The sequence below is a fragment of the Mercenaria mercenaria genome, chromosome 1 (assembly GCF_021730395.1).
Source record: "Mercenaria mercenaria strain notata chromosome 1, MADL_Memer_1, whole genome shotgun sequence".
Taxonomy (NCBI): domain Eukaryota; kingdom Metazoa; phylum Mollusca; class Bivalvia; order Venerida; family Veneridae; genus Mercenaria; species Mercenaria mercenaria.
The window spans coordinates 21,046,815-21,068,840 of record NC_069361.1 but is presented as its reverse complement, the minus strand read 5'-3'; the positions used below and the strand labels follow the sequence as shown (position 1 = coordinate 21,068,840).

Below are 22,026 nucleotides of genomic sequence, written 5' to 3'. Positions count from 1 at the left end.
CGTGTTTGCTAGCACGCATGTGAGAAAGTTTGGTACCATCGTGTGCGGAATTTAATAGACAATAAATGGCATATATAGTTTTAGAAAATATTTATTTAGAAAAAATACAGCAAGCGAAAAACCGATGGGACATAGAACTTTGCTTTAGGTGAAATGATTTCCCTTGTGTTTTTCTTATAGGGTAGGGCCTGGACCTAGGTATGAGCCGAACCCCTGTGTGTGGCGCGAGGTCTTTGAACTAGATACTGAAATGACTTTGGGAGAATGGGTAATTCTCTTAAAATCTCCTTCCAGGCTTGGAGGGGGGGGGGGGGCGGCGGGTGAGGAGGGAAGCCCTACATAGGTTGTCTCAAGGTCCGAGTCTACTGAGCCGGTAGATTTCCAGTTGACCTCTAACGCAAAATTGATTTCTAAATGTAATTAATTTCGGATGGTAAGTTATGTGACATGTTCTTATATGTTAAAAACGTCTTAAACAAAGTGCAAAACTCTTTTAACTTATTAGTAGATCGATTACCTTTTATATAAATGCCTTTATTTAGACGCAATGCAGACCGCAAGCAGGCGGTCGCCATTTTGCAACTTAAGCCAAGATGATTATGTATCGGGCATTTTCATTGGTTCAAGCCGCCCGAACGAGCAAATGAAAACTTCCTTTATAGAAACGAGGTTTAATCTACGGCAGACGGTGGAATTTACTGTTTTTTTTTTTTTTAAATAAAATACGTCGGAAGTATCAGGGAAGTCGAATACTTGAAAGAACATAAACTATTTTTCATAAATTGACTAACTTTAAATTTCTGTCCCTGTTGGGCGTTTTAGATAAAACAACTACCATTTTTTAAACATATTTACAGGTCTTTATTGAAAGATGTATTTTCATTAGTTACGGCAAAACTGTCTGGTTTTTCTATTTCGGCATTTGTTTGCCGGATAATATGTGCCGAAAAAAAGACAATTTTAATTCCCGATTATTGTGGCATATTTCTGCCACGAGATAGCTAGGTAGGTAGGCCTAACTATCACGATAATATTCTAAACTTTCCAAGAAATTGTGCATTTTTCTGAAAATATTTCAGCAAAACATGATATTTTCTAGATATTTTATGTGTCCTGAAAATAGGCCTATATTAGCGCTAAATTTCGCGTAAGTGCTTGAAACTGCCATGAGATACTTAATTGGTAGCTTTCACGATAATATTCTAAACTTTCCAGAAAAGTTGTGCATTTTCGGAAAACATTATCGCAATACATTATTGTTTTAAAAATTATGATATCTGTCATGTGTTTACGAATCGGATAGAAATATCCGTCCCGAGAGCACCTGCGCATTGGGCGGTAATGAGGCTTGCCGAATTACCGCCCATACGCAGGTGGCCTAGGGACGGATATTTCTATCCGATTCGTAAACACATGACTGATATTTTTTCTTGCATATCGTATACATGTTAGCATTTTATTCTGGAAATTTTTTTTTCTTGAATACTTTTACAAAAACAGGAATATACTTACGTGCTTTCTTTCTTATAGAAAGAATGAACACAAAGCGCGGAAATAACGTCCGAAAGCAGAAGTGACGTCATCAGTTTTTGCGTTACGCCCCCAAAACAAAAAAAAAAAAAAAAAAAAAAAAAAAACAAAAAAAAATTAAAACAGGGAATGCCATGCACCAAAACGTACCCCCCTCAAAACGAAACCCCCAGCCGCAAACGCGTGCACCACACACACAACACACAACACCCACACACACAAAGCCAACGCAAAAGGGAAAAAACGAACAACACACAGGGACCAAAGCCAACCAAAAGACGAAAGAACAAAAAAAGGGAACACAGTGGGGCAACCGCCTTGAACGGTCAGGGGAAAAAACACCACTGGGGGCTTAAACCGGTTTTAGGGTGCACCTAACCTCACTCTCCCCCCACCATGTTCCCAAAGACATGGACAGTGAAAAAAAGTAATCCCCTCCGGGTGAACTCTTACACACGTAAGGGAAAAAAAAAGGCGGGCAGAAAAAACAAAAAAATTCTCGTGTATAAATTTTAAAAAACAACCTTAAAACCAAAAAGTATTACTCAATGCCTTTTCAGAAGACAGGCAACAAGATTCCACTTTAGTTTTATCTTTGTAGCTTATGTTCTTCGGTAAAAAAAGTACGTTTTTTAAATCGGAAATATACTATAAGGAGCAGAGAAAAACTAAAAGGGACCCGCTTTTTTTCTATTTTAATAAACAATATATCATGTGAACCACAATTTGCAAACACACGAGACTTCGGAGGGGGGGTGCCAAGGGGTTTTTGCGCAGGGGGAAACCACCGGACACGCCATCCGGGATGCAAAAATTTTTTTAATTTCCGGAAATAATACTGCGGTTTACGAATCGGATAAAAAATACCCGCCCGAGGGCACCCCCAAATCGGCGAAATGAGGCTTGCCAATTCCCCCCTATGCGCAGGGGCCGGGGGCGGATATTTCTACCCGATTCGAAAACACAGATGTATTTTTTCTTGCATATCGTATACAGTTACATTTTACCTCGTTTTTTTTCTTTTTAAATCGAATTTTACAAAAAACGGAAATACTTTCTTTTAAGACTTTTTTCTTATGGAGAGCGCGGGAAATTAACGCCAAAGCAAAGTGACGTCATGATGTTTTCGTTACTCACATAAAAAATTTCCACTTTATTTTTTCATTTTTTTAAAGCGAACTTTATGTTCTTACGGTAAAGCCTTCTCACACGAACACAGGGCTTAGGTTGGCCACCCGTAAACCGTCATACAACCAAACCCAAACCGGGGCCCTTTTACCTTCCCTCGGGCCATCGAGTGTTTGGAAAGCCGGGAAATTTTTTAAAACTTCAAAAAACTGGCACGGGGCCAGTCCGTGTATATGTTTTAGCGACGCAAGACCTAGAGACCTGTAAACCCGTACAGCCCTAATACAACCGCCATGAATCCACTCCACGTTGAGCCAACCGGCAAACGTATATAAATCGTTTTGAATCGTGAAAAACCGCCCCAAGTCCTACACCCAACCCGGGATTAACACTCAAAAGCACACGTCACCGTCGATTCACCCCGTTACCCCGGGTTTTAACACGCCAACACCAATAGGGTTTAAACGATCGCCATCCCCAAATAGGGTTCAAGACGAATTATACATGGAAAGTACGACCAACAGGGTCTCTACGTCTGTACAAAGCCGGTATGATCATACAGCACCGAACACAACAAAACACTTTAACTACCGCTGCCCCCTTGAAACAACAGAGTCTTGCACTAATGCCTCCAAAGAAGAAAGGTCCCCAAAAGAATCCCCATGGAAATTCTGCCAGCGAGAATACAAAAAGGGCCCCCAAAGGCCCCCGACCACTTCAACCTGTGACCCGTCGACCCTGATGAGCTGCGGGACCCGCGGAAACCACCTGACGAGATACCCAGAGATTCAAACTCGGAGCCAGCTCGATGGGCCCTCCGGGAACTGCGCACCCTCAAAAAAAAGGGTACATTTACTTGCTTCACATTTTTTTATTTATAAATTTATTATTTTTTAATTTTTATCTATGTAACAGGAGTAAATATTGATACAAGTTTCCAGTATGAGTTTTTATTTTTGAAAAATTTACAACGTACTAAATTGTTTTAATTTAAAATAAATTAACAGTACTTTTATTCTTTATTAATTTTTTTTTTTGTCTAATTGCAGAACCATCCAGCCATCACCCGAAAACTCACCGATGCCGGGGAAAGTCGTTGATAGGTGGATCCGGGCTAACCCCATTTTTTTCAACGGGCCATGCTGATTACAAAAACAGAAGAAGCGGGACCAGTTTTCGCCGACAAAGCCGACCAGCTTGGAGGGGGTTGACCGGACGGGACCTAACAAAAGGTACTTGGGCACGTACGGTTTCCCAAAGTTATAAAGGGCCCGCCATGGCGTGGTACAGTCTTGATACCCCCCACAGCAGGGGGGAAAGCATGTCCCTTCCCAAAGGGCTTTTGTACTCGATCCCCGTAGGGAAAAGGGTGTGGATTGAGTTTTTTTTTTTTAAAATATTTATTCTTTTTTAAATTTTTTTGTTTTTTTTGAAGAATGTAACTGAAAGAATAAGTAGAAACCCAACCTTTGATTTTTTAATAAAATATATTTTTGTCTTTGCATTTGACTGCTGCCAGGAAGAACGTACGGCGTGCACCCTTCAGAACACCCCACCCAGCCCAGCGCACCAGAAAATCCCCCCTTCAACCCTTCACATTCATTCCACTAGATTCAATCGCTAGAAGAAGGGAAGCTGTAAGAACCACGAATTTTTTCCCGCAACTTTGAACAAATTTAAAATATAAATTGTCGATCGAAATTTTTAACCAAAAGTTTAACTGGCCGCATACTCAGGGATAATGCCTTCCTTTAAAACCATTTCGACCCGGGTGGGGGCACACACAAAAACCAGTCATATTCAGCATAATGCGACTGACAAATCAAGGCTCTCCGGCATTTTTTTCAAAACATCTACCAACAAATATTTAGAACTTAAATTTTTAAAGTAAATTAATAAAAATTTTTGAAAAATTTTATTTAAATACTTTTTTAATAGCTATGTTTAGATTTTTTACAGCTGACACAGGAGTTGAGACAACTGGGGCCAAAAAAGGACGAGCGGCAGCGTCACCCCCAAAAACTGACACACCAAAACCCCAAAATGACGCCACCCTCCCCGGGGGATCATTCAGACCGAAACACTTGCCTCCGCCGTGCGTTAGGGGACCCCCCAAACCCCCGCAGCTGCCCCCCACAGCTTCCCTCGACCAGCACAGCACACACCCATCCCCCAGGACTTCAGGACCCCTCAACCCCAATCACCGGCACAGCAGCAGCCCCACAGTATCCCCCAGGACCCGCCAGGCCCCAACTGGCACGAAACGAATCCCCCCCCACTGGACAGAGAGACACACTTTTTCACCACCTTCAAGGCTGCTATCCAAATTTTACTGGATCTTCATGTCCACCACCACCCCCCCTATGCAACACTACTGTTCGCGCACCCCAACACCACATGACCCAGATGATCATTCAGGTGCTGCTTCTGCTCAGGAATACCTTTATTTTCTATACCACCGTCCAAAGTCCCACCGTGAGCACACCCCAGATGGGCCCTACACCCACCACCGCCTGCTGACGCAAGTCAGAACAGTCTTCGTTTTTGAGGGAAAAATTCAGGACGGTGACGGACTCCCCCATACGAACCAAGACACCATTTTAAATTTTTAAATTTTTTTATAAACAGTCATTTGGGTCTAATGACTATTTTTTTTTGTTTTTTAAAAAAAAAATTAAATATTAACTGACAACATGATGCGATGTTGTGATTTTGATTTCAATTTTTTTTTAATGGTTAAAATTAAAAAAAGTTTATTGTTGAAATGAAAACTTATTTCTTTTTTTTGAATTTATAAATATTTAGGGAAATAGTTCTTTTATAAAGGGGGGAATTTTTTTTGAAATAAATTTGGGTTTATTTTAAAACCTGCTTTTATAAATATTTTATTATTATGACTTTCAAAAATAAAATTAAAATTTTTAAAAAAAAATAACATGTACCTTTTAAAAAGACAGTGGTTTTTTTTCTTAGATATTTTTTTTTGAAATAAAAATTTGCTCCCCTTTTAAAAAGGGACATCTATTTATTATTCATTTTTTCCCTTTTAAGAAATAACACTTTGTCCCTTGGGCCAAAATTAAGTTACCAGTTAGAACTGTACCTTTTCAAAACCCTTTGAGCTCAAAAATGCATTACACTTTTCCCCAAAAAGAAAATTTGCAAATGAACGTGTATAAAAAAGCAAAGAACATCAAAAGACTGTAATAAAATTTTATCCCGGATTCGCGTTGCTTTTTCAAAGCGGGGTTTTTAATCTGTGGCTTCATTTTGTAACAAGCCAATAGACGCATTGGCATTTTAAAAAATTTAAACCCAAAAGGCAACAAAACTTTTGGGTTTTTCTTGACGGGTTTTAAATTTTTTACTGGGAAAAAAGGTTTAAATTTTTTTTATTGTTAACGTTTAAAGCAATTTCAACACTTTCTTAAACCCCCTTGAACAATTAAAAACTCTTGAAGCTTAAAAAAAAACCTGCTAAAATTTCAAATCATGATTCTACAAATCAAATAAGATTTTATTTTAATGAGTCCGAGCATTTTGATTCCAATATCAATTCAGAAAAAGATTACAAAGTTTACTATCTATATCAACTGCAAAAGCACCAGTCTATTATACACTTTTTTTGCCATGGAACCGAACCCCGCTTCCGACATGAATAACCCGAGGAGTTTCTTTGTTGCTTTCCCAGGTTTTGGGCTACTTGCGGCCAGCATGTCCCCCCCGCGTCCACATTGACTCTCCTCTCCCCCTACCCCGGGACTAGGGCATGTTTTGGGGGGGCCTCAAGGTCGGCATTGGCTGGTACATAGGGTAACGACCTCAAAAGGTTTGCAACTGACACAACAAGGTTAGGGGCTTCACACTTTTTGTTTTCTTAAACGTTGCATTCAACAACATTTAAATTTGTTGGGCCAATATTCCGAAAGCATTCCCCCACCACCCTTTTGGCAGAGACAGCCTTTGTTAAAAAGCCTTTATCGTGGCCAAAACCCCTCCTTTAGTAGGGTTTTATCTCCAGTCCCAAGGGAAATCTTTTGTCCCCAGGAAAATAGGCAGGTTTCCGTCAGGCCCCGGCAGGTTCGGTCAGGGAAGCCTACCACCTCCTTCCAAAATTCCCTTAATTCAGATTCGTTTTAAAACTTGGCAATCGGTGCTGACCTACCCGCCACTGATACCCTATAAACTTTTAGTCGGGATCCCGCCAATGCCAAAGGGTCTGGAGAAGAAGCCCTTGTAGTTGTGGGGAGAGTGATCCAGAATTTTTTGGGGGTTGATAGGAATATCTTTCCATCCAGGGCAAACCCCAAGCATGAGGGGAAATTCCACTTGGTGTTGAACCTGGGACTGACTTCCCCCATTCATCGGCCAAAAAGTGGTGCATAACTTCGGGGTTGGGAAAGTGTCACTAAGCCTCCAGGCGCGTATGAACATTGAGATTGTGTTGTCTGCTACCCGGAAACTGTACATCAACTCCAAAAGTAGCACCATGGCCAGTGTCGATGTGATTGCAAGCTTCAAACCAGGGTCCAATGGCCTCTGAAAATAAATAAAAATAAAAATTATTAATCATAAGTGTTTACATTCTCACATTTTTTTTATTATTGGATATTTTTCTATTCCCGAAAAAAGATATTTTGTTTACCTCCCAAATTTGGTTTTTTTTCTTGGTTTTTGTGGGCCCCCCAAAACCCACAACCCCTGAAACAATCACACAACACGGGGGAAATTCTTTTAACACCTGGGTCCTCTCTGGTTTTTTTTCATTAACAAGTATCATATTTACCAAAAAGCCCTTCTTTTAGCCATTTTCCCTTTTCCAACTTTCCTCCTTTTCTTCTCCTCTGTTGGCTTTTTTTTGTCTCCCCTCACGCCTTCGGCCAAAAAAATCTCAATGTCTATCACTTATCAAGATTTCTAATTTCCCTTTTTCGTCACTGCCATTTTTAAACTTTTTCTGTTGAAAGTTTTTGAAATTTATGAAGCCAACCCCCCAAAAAAGAGTCAATTTATTCAAACATACCGAATGTGATAAATTTGAGCATAACCGAACAAAAGTCGGTGGACCGTAGTAAACCCTGTAAATTCCCGTTTAATCGAGTAAAAGTCGGCTTAATCGTACTAGGGCCCTAAACAGACCGTACTAACCTACTTGAACCGACAACAATCGAAAGAAAATCGTTTTTCAAATGTGTTCCAACCGGGGCAAACCTTCTTTACCGAGTATATCCTGCTTTGTTTTACAACTCGTGCACATTCGGGCCTAAAACGTACCAACTCATCCCCCGGCACGGTTGGGGGCCAATACTCGTACCAGCAACCCCGGGATAACCGAGTATACCGTATTGGAACCGTGTGCCCAACCGTGTTCTGTGTGAGACAGGCTTTAAACTAACGTATTTTGAATCGAGAAATATACTATATGGAACGGAGAAAAACTATCAAGGTTTCTGCTTTTTTCGTATTTTTGCATAAACAGTATACAAGTTATCAGTGCATGAATCACTTTAGTTGTTATGAATGTTTCTCATTGCAGAGTTGGTGCAGCCGTTTAATTTTTGATTCGTTCTTCGCATGAAGTTTGATGCCATCATTTCGCCATTTTTTCCCTTCTTTGTTTCCATATAAAATGTGCAAAAATCTCATACATGCATTTCTTCAAAGCATTTTTTTTGTATAAAACCATTGATATGACAGCTTAGGTGCAAGAACTTTCCTACTCTCATTGAATTTATCTTTTGAATGATATTTATTTCATTTTTGTGAAATAAAAATTTGATTCGTTCTCAGACGGTTTATTTCCACTAATTTCGAAGAAAAATTAACTTCAGCGCGAAGTTGTTGTTGTAGCGTCATAAGCAGACGATATTATAGTATGCCGCGTGAACATGCGGTATTGTGATCAAAAGGTTAAACTAATGATTTAATCATTTAATGTAATTTTACCTCGCGAGTAATTCATTTTGTGTTAATATCACAAAAACAATATAAGATTAATATTGCATTTTATTATTTCGGTTCTAAAAAGAAAGAGATGCGCATTTCTTCTTATGTTGTTGTTCTCACCTTATTTCATATACATTTAAATATCAAGTGTCAATTATGCCAATTATGTCAATTAAACATTAAAAGAGATAGCTTTCCTATCGATCCTTGGATCACAAAAGCAAACTGTCGTAAAAAAGTAAAATACAGATTTTTTGTATATATTTTACTTAATAAATTTGAGTAAATAAATTCAAGGTCCGCCTTGATCAAATTAAAGCTGGAAAATATATCCGAAGCATTTTTTTGTGTACAAGAATGTTTTTGCAATGTAAATAATATCTGCATTTAAAACAGAATTAAATTTTACTTCGGTAACTTAATGATATATTTTTGTTTTCGTGAACATTTTACCTGGTTTCATGATCTTTTCAGTTATCATAAATGTCGTCGTGATTAACTTACTTTCATAATTTATTGTACATGTTCAATTCAAGATAATTTTACATGAAACAAATTTCTATATAGAAGTAATAAAATGTTGTATGCATCGCATAAATCCTTTTTATTGGACCTGTAATAAAACTTGCCAATTACCTCTAAATAAGGAACGTTAGAACAACACAGACGTTTATAACACTGATAAGGCTATAATTGCGTTTTGAATTTAATACGGGTATTTGTTTTGTAATTACAAGGTAAAATTATCATGCAATTTTAATCTCTTGCATATTTTTTATAGTTTTCATATATTGGTGGAATATGTGTAGTTATATTAAAATGAATAATGTCTGCTTGAATACGGCAAAATACCTGTACCACGCTGATTGCCACTATTTTTTTTTTTAATTTTACAAACATACCATAATTTTCGATTTATTAAACTTCCTATTTTGTCTATATGTTAAGAATTACTGAATTGATATACGTGTGATGTTCAACCATTTCAGAATAAAATAATTCAAAACCTACACCTGTGTAATTATAAATTGTAAACAGCTGTTTAAAAACAAACAAACAACAAAATAACTTTGTTTGTTTTTAAACAGCTGTTTAAACATACGTTTAAACAGCTGTTTATACATACGTAACAACAAAATAACTTACGTATGTATTTTTGTGACATAAGAATGGACGTGGTAGTGGCAGCAGGTATATCAATCAGACAATTTTAAAATATATTCGTCAATATTATCAGTATTTTGTGACTTCCCTGATTGATATTTTTCTTTGTTTTTCTTTTTTTGGACAAGAATGTGTTATGGCCGTAAAAGTTATAAAATCGGATAAAACATGGTTCGATCTTCTTTTTCTTTGTTGGGTGTGTGGGGGGGGGGGGGGGGGGGGGGGGGGGGGGGGGAAAGGAGGAGGCGGTGGTACCTAGGTCTTTTACACATATTATACTTTAAGACAGCGTTATTTAAAACAATATAAAATCAGATCATATTTTCTTAAATATATATGTCAGATTTTATTTTTCAACGACAGCATATTTTATAGATGGGAGACGCCGTAAAAATATCAATACTAGTGCTATATAAATATAAAAGGATGTGTCTATGGGTACGAACCTCCTTTTTTTCTAGAGATTAAGGGTCATTTACATTTCAGATTTGGTTGAAAATGAAAAAAAAATATAAATAAAAGACTTCATCGATATTTGCCTTTAACTTGAATCTAAATGGTTTACAGATAGCAATGTTCAGCCGATTTGTTACATTGTTTTTTGAAAACATGTTAAAATATACATTCTTCTTATATAAGAATATGTATGAAAATAATTTTATATGAAAATATGGTTTTTATTGCTGATAGATATGGTCTATTGATATAAAAATTAATTTAATTATTATAAAATAACATGTTAAAAATGCTATGGTTAAAAATATTACATATTAAACATTCATTTGATAAAAATGACTTCTTTTATTTCTAATGAAAAATCCCTTTTCCATAATTTGTAACTCCAGTGATAATTCAAGCTTGTTTAATTATCTTATGAAAAACCTTCTCTTTTATTACACTTGATATTGAAATAAACATCCAGGTGACAATACCCGGAGGCAGTAGATATCGACATCGCAATACCGATCACCTGTTACCAATATATGTTACCAATACCAAATAGCTGTTGTCTCCCCTGATATCGATTTTCGGCAATATCGGTCATGAGGTCAATTCTTCCTCATGTTATCAGTGCATGAATCACTTTAGTTGTTATGAATGTTTCTCATTGCAGAGTTGGTGCAGCCGTTTTGCGCATGCGCGGAATTATTATCAAATGGAACGCACGGCAAAAATACTCATTTTTTTGCATGTCCGCACGCATTTAGTGTAAAATGTGCATAATATACTGACTAAAGGTTAGGGTTAGAATCACCATGGTTACAAAATATATACATTTAATGTATTTTTGTTCTAATTTAGTTAATCCGGTATATACCGGAGTCTGTAATATATCACGGGCGCACCAACTCTGTATTTAGTCACAGCCAGTTGTTATTAATAGCACGAGAGTCATTTGGCATGGGGGTGCCAGATGGGTTTAGCCGGCATGGGTAAAATTAGATCTATACATAGAGCTCTGAATTCGGCTACCCATATCGGGCCTCAGTCAAACGGCAGCATGTCAATACATGCGATCAGCTGTTTAGACGGCATAGGGGCTATGACTAGGGTAAAATCACCGGAAACGCCAGTCCGGTGTGCAAGAAACTTTAGGCTATTGAGATTAAGTTTTCAGAAAAGTTCGAAATATTAAGATAATTGCTGAAAGTATTGAGATAGCTATCTTTCTAATAAATGGTAGTTTGGGCACTTACACAAAAGTATCGAGAAAATAATGTAAATTATCGCAATAATATTTCCAGGAAACCTTCCACCATTGAAATAATCTTTTCAGAAAACTTCACTTTATCAAAATGATTTTTGAAGTAGGCCTATCGCGATAGCTAGGTAGCTAGCATCTAAACACCCTCAAGCCGGATATTCCCATCTGCACCTACAACTAAACCAGTGAACCCGCACATCCGCTTTAACTTGATGCTGTATTGTTGTGCTGTCCAAAAAAAGGGCATAACCTGAGAAAAATCAAACATAAAGTCCCATAGTATACACATTTGATTTCATTTGAAGTGTTGAATACTAAGACCGACGGACAGACGAGCAGTTTAAAAGGGACATAACATTATAAAGAGACTGACCACTTAAAAAGGCGGCATAAATCAAATTAATGTTTTCGAAACAAGACAATTGAGCGTTAAGAATACATGAAAAAATTAAAATTTCTACATGGAAAAAGCAAATACACATTGTATATCAACATACACCATTGCACAATTTCACATTTCTTTGGCCCGTTTTATTAAGTAACGGGACAATTAAATAATTCGCTTTTTCGCATTTCGAGTTTTTAAAATATTTTCACTGGGTAATTCAAAATCGCACCGTAGCCATATTTACGGTATTTTTGATAAATATTTGTATATATATTCTAGACAAGTATAAGTCTGCAGCGGAAATATTCCGCGACTTTAAGAGAGTAGTATTATTCTAGTAAAGAACGAGTGCATAATTCTCATACGCATCCACTCTTACTAAATAAATTTCTGGTATAACTGCAGTAAAAATATCGCCGTTAATGAGCTTTTTAACGCGACCACACATCGAAATGACGCCACGTACCCGATGTGTTTGAACGCTAGAATGGCTATAAATACTTTAATAAGTAAAAGGGATTGAGAAATTTGTATGGAATAAACTACAATATCCGTACAAACAGACGCTTGTGTACTTAACTATTTAAGCAAATGTATAAACTAAAATATTACGACGGCTAAAACTATTCTAATTTTGGTATAAACGCGGTTTAAATGATCTTTTTATAAACTTTGGATTAGACTTATCCTTTCTTTAACTTTTCCATGTACTGACAATGCTATATATATCTAGTACCTGTAGTATCAGTCAAATAGTCACATGACCGAGATTCAACTAAGTCTTAAATTGAACACCAGCATTCTAGTCAACATAAACAATCATTTTTTTTGTAAAAAGACTTTAATGTTGAAATATTTTTACAATTCTTTTGAAAACACTACGGCGGTATTTTTTATAAGTCGCGACTGTGATTTTCAATTAAAAAATGTTTATAACAGTTAATTCTAACATGATTCCACGAGACAATCAGCTTATTTAAATCAAGAGATCAATCAGTTGCTGTAATGACGTTGAGAATATACCCAACACACACAAGATCATATTAATCCGTGTATACGTAAATACATGAAATAAATTGTAAAGGTAAGTACAGATACTAGCTAAGTAAATAAAAGTTTAACCTGAGCGACAATGTACTATGATATTATATTGTTATCAAATTTATAACGGTATGGGATATACGAACAATATAGAAAGTAAATACCAACTTGTACATGTGCGATGCACTGTGTAACTAGAATGCATTGCAACTAAGTTTTGATGGGTTTAGATAACATTGTTATGACCCAGGTTTTAATAAACATTCTCTTAAGTAATTATGCTGGCAATCTAATTTTGAAATCATGCCTTCGGATACTGTGATCCATGACTACATCGCCGGCGCTGTCGGAGGTAAGAGACTTGCTGTTATATTAAAATGTCTTCGCTATTCTTTGCTGCTACATTTACTAATTGATGGCATTCATTAACTTGTTTTCGCTATTCTTTGCTGTTACATTTACTAATTGATTGCACAACTTGTCTTTGCTATACTTCGCTATTACATTTACTAACTGGTGGCTCTCATTACATTGTCTTCGCTATTCTTTGCTATTACATTTAGTTGGCACTCATTTACTTGTCTCCGCTATTCTTTGCTGCTACATTTACTAATTGATCGCATTCATTAACTTGTCTCCGCTATTCTTTGCTGTTACTTTTACTAATTGATCGCACAACTTGTCTTTGCTATACTTTGCTGTTACATTTACTGACTGGTGGAACTCATTAAATTGTCTTCGCTATTCTTTGCCGTTACATTTACTAATTGATGGCATGTACTAACTTGTCTTCGCTATTCTTTGCTGTTACATTTACTAATTGATCGAACAACTTGTCTTTGCTATACTTTGCTGTTACATTTACGAACTGGTGGCACTCATTAAATTGTCTTCGCTATTCTTTGCTGTCACATTTAGTTATTGTTGGCACTCATTTACCTGTCTCCAGTCTTCTTTGCGGTTACATTTATTAAGTGGCGGCATGTATTAACTTGTCTTCGCGATTCTTTGCTGTTACATTTACTAATTGGTGGCACTCACCAACTTGTCTTCGCTGTTTTTCTTTCACATTTATTAACTGGTGCCATTCACTAACTTGTATTCGCTTTGCTATCACATTTAAAATAGAACACACTCATTAAATTGTCTTTGCTTTTCTTTTCTGTTACATTTACTAAACTGGTGGCACTTATTAATTTGTCCCCGCTATTCTTTGCTGTTATCTGAAATAAATGAATTATCTGTTGATCTTAAATGGTTCCTTATTGAAACTTCTATGAGACTTTAAATTGTAGATTGTAAATCTACATAAAGGACATGCAGACAAAATTATTTTTCTGAACTGTTTTTTTTTTCACTGTGTGACATACTTGCACATATACCAACATCTTTTTCACATTTGTTCGGTATGGCATTTTTTTTGACTGGTGCTTTATACTTCAAATTTTATTTGTTGCAGGGGCAGCAGGATTAATCGTTGGACATCCTTTTGATACAACCAAGGTTTGCTGTTTTTCGCATTTTCAAATATTATTACGTCTTAAAGATATATTTCTTTTAATCATCCTTGCAGTCATATACTTTGCAAAATGAACGCCATGGACCACAAGTGTGCCGTGTAATGAAGTATTTCGACTCCCATAGAATAATGACCCCCCGGTCATTATTCTATAGAAAAAGTGACCCCCCGGTCATAGTATTATGACCTCCAGATCATAGTACTATGACTCCACCACGTGAAGTAAACTGAACCTCACGAAGAATATTGACTCCCATAAAAAACGACCCCGGTCATTTGGTCAAATTTAGTGATAACTCATGTATCTAAGGCCTAATTGCTGCATTTTATGCCCCCACTCGGGGGAGGGGGGCATATAGATTTGCCCTTGTCCGTCCGTCCGTCCTTCCGTTTGACCATTAGCCCCAGATACCATCACTTGACACAGAAATCAGAGCATTCCGCAACGGGAAAAGGGATTCTATTTCTAGACGCTGTATCTTGGTGTATACATTTTTTTTCAGGAAAATAACAATTCACAATACGTTCACAAAACACACCAGTGTCAATAATCCATGCAAACTTCGGTACGAAGTAATTCTTCAGAAGAGAACTGCACAAGAAACTGCTGGCATAGAACTTAGTATTAATAGAAGTTGCAATACTTAGCAGTGGCAGTAAAGTACGGTAGCGGCAACAATAGAAAGTAGTAGTAGTAATAGCAGTAGTAGTAGTAGTAGTAGTAGTAGTAGTAGTAGTAGTAGTAGTAGTAGTAGTAGTGGCAGTGGTAGTGGCAGTGGCAGTAGCAGCAGCAGCAGCAGCAGCAGAGGAATAAGTGACAACAACAACAGCAGCAACAGGAGAAGAAGAGGTAGATGTACAAGACGTATTAATGGAAGCAGGTTATGTAGTATCAGTAGTAGCAGTTGTAGTAGTAGTGTAGAAGTAGTAGTAGTAGTAGAAGAAGAAGAAGAAGTACATGTAGTAATAGCAATAGAAGTTTAAAGGCAAACCCGTAGTAGTAGTACAATCAAAATGTTAACTATTGGCAATGGAGGGTATTAGAGTTGTAGATCTAGTAAAATTGTCCGTTAGGTTTGGTGGGGATCACTTTTTAATAGATATTATCGTCGAAAGTCCTTTTAGGAGCCGGTGTTTTACACGGAAAGAGTAACTTTTTTAAACAGAATAATGTCCGGGAATCGATATTGTATGAGAGTTCGAATGTAGTAATTTCGGCAGCGAGTATTTTACATGGAAGGAGTCACTTTTTCTATAGAATAATAACCGGGGTCATTATTCTATGAGATTCGAAGGGAGTCATCTTTAGGGAGTCAGTATTTTACTTGGAGGGGTCAGTTTTTCTATAGAATAATGACCGGGGGTCGTTATTCTATAGAGTTTTCAAAGGGAGTCAGTTTGTTATAAGGGGAGTCAATATTTTATAGGAAAGGAGTCACATTTTCTATAGAATAATGACCGGGGGGGGGGGGTCGTTATTCTATGGGGGTCGAAATACTTCATTACACCGGCAGCTTATTTTTGACTCACTTTACCATTTGGCTTGAGCAAGTCAACGAGTATTTATGTAATATTTATTGTAAGGTATATAAAATTTTTCACAATATTACACTTAATCATCATAGTAATTGTGCAGGCTCCAAATATGATTCTGCTACACTTTGTACAAGAATTTCATTCACCGGGCTATTCTTGGTAATTTACGTAATTCTTGGTGGTAAGAGTTGTTGCAGTAATTTCATATGTACAAACTAACTGAAACGCAAATGTATATTTTCACGAAAAATATAATATAATCAAATTGTATGTCAAAAATCTTCACTCTAATGTTACTCTAATAATGCATTCATATCTATCTGTATTTCAGTTGTATATTTTTCCCCATTCCATGTATAATATGTTAACGATGCTTCAAACATGTATGGAGAACATGAGCCATTGGCATTAAGACATACACCAAACATTTATGGACAAAATAAGCCATTGGCATTAAGATATTCACCAACATTTATGGAGAACATACGCCATTGGTATTAAGACATTCACCAAACATTTATGGAGAACATAAGCCATTGACATTAAGACATTCACCAAACATGTATGGAGAAAATAAGCCATTGACATTAAGACATTCACCAAACATCTGCGGCGAACATAAGCCATTGACGTTAAGACATTCACCAAACATTTGCGGCGTACATAAGCTATTGGCGTTAAGAGATTCACCAAACATTTGTGGCGAACATAAGCCATTGGCGTTAAGAGATTCACCCACCATTTGTGGCGAATATAAGCCATTGACATTAAGACATTCACTTTAATAATGCTTTCATATCTATATGTCTATCAGTTTTGTATTTTCCCCCATTCGTATTCAATATGTTAACGCTGCTCCAAACATGTATAGAGGACATGAGCCATTAAGATTAAGACATTCACCTAAACATTTATGGAGAACATGAGCCATTAGCGTTAAGACAATCGCCAAACATTTATGGAGAAAATAAGCCATTGATATTAAGACATTCACCAAACATGTATGGAGAAAAAAAGCAATTGACATTAAGACATTCATCAAACATTTGTGGCAGACATATGCCATTGGCGTTAAGATATTCACCAAACATTTATGGAGAACATAAGCCATTGGCTTTAAGATATTCACCAAACATTTATGGAGAACATAAGCCATTGACATTAAGACATTCACTAAACATTTATGGAAAACATAAACCATTGGCATTTAGACATTCCCCAAACATGTGTGGGGAACATAAGGCATTGGCATTAAGACATTCCCCAAACATGTGTGGGGAACATAAACCATTGGCATTAAGACATTCCCCAAACATGTGTGGGGAACATAAGGCATTGGCATTAAGACATTCCCCAAACATGTATGGAGAACATGTCATTGGAAATACTACATTCACCAAACATTTATGTCGAACATAAGCCATTGGAATTAAGACATTCGCCAACATATAAAGAGAACATAAGCCATTGGCATTAAGACACTCACAAAACTTTTGTGGCAAACATAAGACAAACGCACTTATAATGGACTCACCAAACGTTTGTTGATAATATAAGACATGTGAAATAACGCGTCCGCAAAAGAAATGAAATACGTAAAAAACATCTTATGACTATACATAGAGGATATTACATGAGTGTCTTTTCATATTGAATTTATTAAACGAGTTGAATAAAATTATAAAATGCGAGGCTCTGCCGAGCATTTTATCAATTTTATTCAACGAGTTTAATAAATTCAATGTGGAAAGTGACAAATGCAATATTCTTTTTATCGCATGTTAGCCTTTTCTGTCGAAACATAAAAAATTCTACTTTCTTTTACTATGTAAACAAGTCAGTTTGACCAAAGTCTCCTATACTATAAATGACGTCGACGTCAAAGCTTTATTACACTAGTGTATTATCATTTATATTCAATGGCTTTATTACACTTCCGCGACGTCAAACATGTGATAAAATATATTTTGTATTTACAGGTACAGTTACAGACACAGCATCACGGACATCAGTATAAAGGTACCTTTGATGCCATAAAGAATATCAATAAATTTGGTCTTGTAAGATATTTTCTAATGATTTAGTTTATACTTTATGTAGAGTAGTATCTTTGTTTCTTTAGGAACTGCGCAATAAATCCAGTTATATGTACCGCTTGGATATTTATCTCTATATCTTGATATAACATATGACTTTGAATGAGCTCCACTTCACACATTTGTATCTATTTTAGTAAAACACATGTCTAACGCGTATTTAAAGTTTTACTTGCTGTCTTATCAAACTGTGTTTGCTATGATTTTTATTGGTTGTGTTCTTTCCAAAGGGTCCTAAGTAAATTTTATTAACAATGAAAACATTAACTTTCCAGCCCGAAGAACGATGTAAAATGCTTTTTTTTTTCAATTTTCAGATAAAAGGCTTCTATAGAGGATTATCATGGCCCTTGTTTTCATTTGGTATCGTAAACTCGACTTTCTTCGGAGTATACGGCCATACCTTGACATACTTAGAGAAGGACAAAACGAAAAGAAAGTCAAACCTGTTACACATATACCTATCAGGATGTGTAGGCGGAGCAGCTCAACTTGTGTTTGTTGTACCTGTTGATTACATAAAGACAGCGTTACAGTCTCAAATTCCACATGATATGTCGAGTGCTGCAAAAGGTAACTATAATTTGATTGGTTTTTTTAGCTCACCTGAGCATCAGGTGTTATTGTGATCACTCGATGACCGGCGTCTGTCTGTCGTCTGTCAACAGTTAGCTTGTGTATGCGATAGAGGCTGTATTTTTCAACTGATCTTCATGGAAATTTTGTCAGAATTATAACCTTGATGAAATCTAGGCCAAGTTTGAAAATGGGTTATCTGGGGTCAAAAACTAGGTCACTAGGTCAAATCAAAGAAAAATATTGTGTATGCGATAGATGCTGTATTTTTCAATTGATCTTCATCAATTTTGGTCAGAATAATTACCTCGGTAAAATCTAGGCTATATTTGAAAATTGGTCATCTGGGATTGAAAACTAGGTCACTAGGTCAAATCAAAGAAAAACATTGTGTATGCGATAGAGGCTGTATTTTTCAAATGATCTTCATCAGTTTTGGTCAGAATGATTATCTTGATAAAATCTAGGCAAAGTTTGAAAATGGTTTATCTGGGATCAAAGACTAGGTCAAATCAAAGAAAAACATTGTGTATGCGATAGAGGCTGTATTTTTCAATTGATCTTCATCAATTTCGGTCAGAATGAATATCTCGGTGAAATCTAGGCCATGTTTGAAAATGGATTATCTGGGATCAAAATCTAGGTCACTAGGTCAAATCAAAGAAAAACATTGTGTATGCGATAGAAGCTGTATTTTTCAACTGATCTTCATAAAATTTTGACAGCATGATTACCTTAATGAAATCTAGACCAAGTTTGAAAATGGTTTATCTGGACTCAAAAACTAGGTCACCAGGTCAAATCAAAGAAGAACATTGTGTACGCGATATAAGCTGTATTTTTTCAACTGATCTTCATGAAATTTGGTCAGAATGATTGCCTTGATGAACTCTAGGTTGAGTTTGAATATGGGGCATCTGAGGTCAGAAAGTAAGTCACTAGGTCAAATCAAAGAAAAACATTTTGTATGCGATAAAGGCTGTATTTTTCAATTATCTTCATGAAATTTTGTCAGAATGATTGCCTTGATGAAGTATAGGTCATGTTCGAATATGGGTCATCTGGGGTTAAAAACTAGGTCACTAGGTCAAATCAAAGAAAAACCTTGTGTATGTGATAGAAGCTGTATTTTTCAATTGATCTTCATGAAATTTGGTCAGAATGATAGCCTTGATAAAATCTAGGTCAAGTTTGAATATGGGTCATCTGGGTCAAAAAATAGGTCACTAGGTCATATCTAAGAAAATACTTGTTTAAACTCGAGACGACATTTTTGGTCCAATCTTAATTAAAATTGGCCAGAATATTTGTTTCCATGAAATTACTAGGTCAAACATGTTTACACTGTTATGGTGTGTTTCTCAGGTGAGCGACCTAGGGCCATCTTGGCCCTCTTGTTTTGTAGTTTTTTTTGTAGTATAAAAGAAAGAGTGAAAACTCCACAGGTCGCCTAACAACAAAAGTGAAAATATTGCAGGCTCGGTTTGACTGTGCCTGTTCGGGAACGGTTACAGAAATGCATATAGACGTCCATGCTCTCTAGCACATGGTTGAGCAGAACTTAACATTTGCACCTGTTATTAGTACCAAAGTTTAATTTAGAGACAACTTCAGATGTGTTCATACGGCGGAGTACATTAAGCCTTAAATGATACATAATAGCGCAATGCCATGCAATGCAACGTATAGTTTCCACTTAAATAATAGACAAGCATACTACACCACATATATGTTTTCATTGGTTGCATTTTTGACAGGCCTGCTTTCTCTGCATTCAGTAGATATAGAGACTAGAAATTATTTATATATGTGTGTAAGTCCTTTTTTCATCTCGTAAACTGTTGATATTTAACATGTTAACGTGTTAGAGTATGTTTTGCAAACAATACTCTGTCACTGAACCAAGACTACTGCTATTTTAAATGTTTTGTTTATTTTAGAGGCAGGTCAGAGATTTTTCAAAGGACCATGGGAATGTTCTAAAGCAATTTATAGGGAAAGAGGTATTTTTGGATTTTACAAAGGTGGGCTTGCTATGGCTTATCGGGAGATACCTTCATACGGCATATACTGTCTTACGTATGAAATCCTCAGCGCAAAGATGCATGAACATGGACTAACTGACTCAAACGGAATTGTCGCCAGTCTTGTATCAGGAGGTATAGCCGGGTCCTTAACATGGGCATCCATCATACCGTTTGACGTTATAAAAAGCCGATTTCAGGCGGACTTCTCCGGAGAATACAGAGGGTTTATGCACTGTGCACGAATGCTGTATAAAGAAGGTGGTATTCGAATTTTCTACACTGGCTGTCTTGTTACATGTCTACGAGCATTCCCAGTCAATGCTGTAACATTCACTGTATACACTCAAACATTAAAACATCTAGAAAACAACTTTTGAGTCTTAATGGAACAAGTCAGATCACACGTTAGGGTATTTTTATTCATAAGTGTTCTCGTTATATTAGAAGTGATTAAACAGGTGAATGTAAACATTTGAGTGAGATTTTTATTATATTTTGATATATTACAACCTGATCGAAGTAGCAGTTATGTGTCATGTATACTCTTTTTCCTTAACTAAACTTTGTAGAATCATAAGTAGTTCAAAGTTTAAATTGAAACACGTGTAACTAGACAATTGAAACGTTAAAAGTGCTACATATTTCGGCATGTATACTATATAAATGCCACTTAAGTTTTTATACGGAATACATATGTAGAATTGTTACAATAGATTACCTCCATGTTACTGTATCTTAAACGGGGAGCATTTAATGCCATCAAAACTGCAGTGGTATCGAAACAGTACACTTCGAGATGCATCTGAAATGACTTTCGCAATCCCTTTTCGTCAACGTAAAAGTACTGCTATACCTCTTTTGTGGTAACAATATTTTACACATGACCGTTTGATATACTCCCGTATTAATCCATTTCTGGATTTTTTGGCATAAATTTAAGTTATGAATTATCCGCATGAACACTTGACGCACTCTTCTCTTTCAGGTCAAGTCAAACGATCCTTTTCTTATCTAAACAAAGACACTTTAATCAAATCTATAAACATAGAATGCAACTAAGAAAATAACAGCTGACTTGGTTGATGAGAGGTAATGAAGCGTGTAACAAGCGTAAGGTCCCCAACATTGGTTTCAGCGAAATTCTGTTAAACAATATTGAATGGACTCCACGGTCCCAAAGGATCAGAAAATATATCAACACTGAATCCAAATCAGGGTATCTAAAGATGGCTGTTGAGATAGTTAATGATAGTTAATGGAATATCTTTTGAATGCATAGAATGCAGCAAAGAAAAATAAATAGCAGACATGGTTTGATTGATTCTTCTTGAGTGGTAATAGAAAGTGCAACACGCCTCTTGCCACCTAGC

The 22,026-nt window shown here is 36.4% G+C and overlaps 2 protein-coding genes across 2 annotated transcripts in view; one reads left to right on the top strand and one right to left on the bottom strand.

Annotated features, from left to right (window-relative positions):
* LOC123544378 (28S ribosomal protein S5, mitochondrial-like) overlaps nucleotides 1–673 on the bottom strand; it is a 29,994-nt gene extending 29,321 nt beyond the window's left edge. The window contains exon 1 of the mRNA XM_045330455.2: nucleotides 518–673. Coding sequence (XP_045186390.2) covers nucleotides 518–575 — 58 coding nt within the window. The 5' untranslated portion in view covers nucleotides 576–673. The remainder of the gene's footprint in view (nucleotides 1–517) is intronic.
* A 12,107-nt stretch (nucleotides 674–12,780) lies between these two features.
* LOC123544401 (solute carrier family 25 member 45-like) lies at nucleotides 12,781–21,129 on the top strand. Its single transcript, XM_045330480.2, has 5 exons — nucleotides 12,781–13,254; nucleotides 14,362–14,405; nucleotides 17,937–18,017; nucleotides 18,371–18,626; nucleotides 20,570–21,129. Exons 1-5 carry the CDS (start codon nucleotides 13,206–13,208, stop codon nucleotides 21,031–21,033), a joined length of 894 nt encoding a protein of 297 aa, XP_045186415.2. The 5' UTR covers nucleotides 12,781–13,205; the 3' UTR covers nucleotides 21,034–21,129.
* The last annotated feature ends 897 nt before the right edge of the window (nucleotides 21,130–22,026 follow it).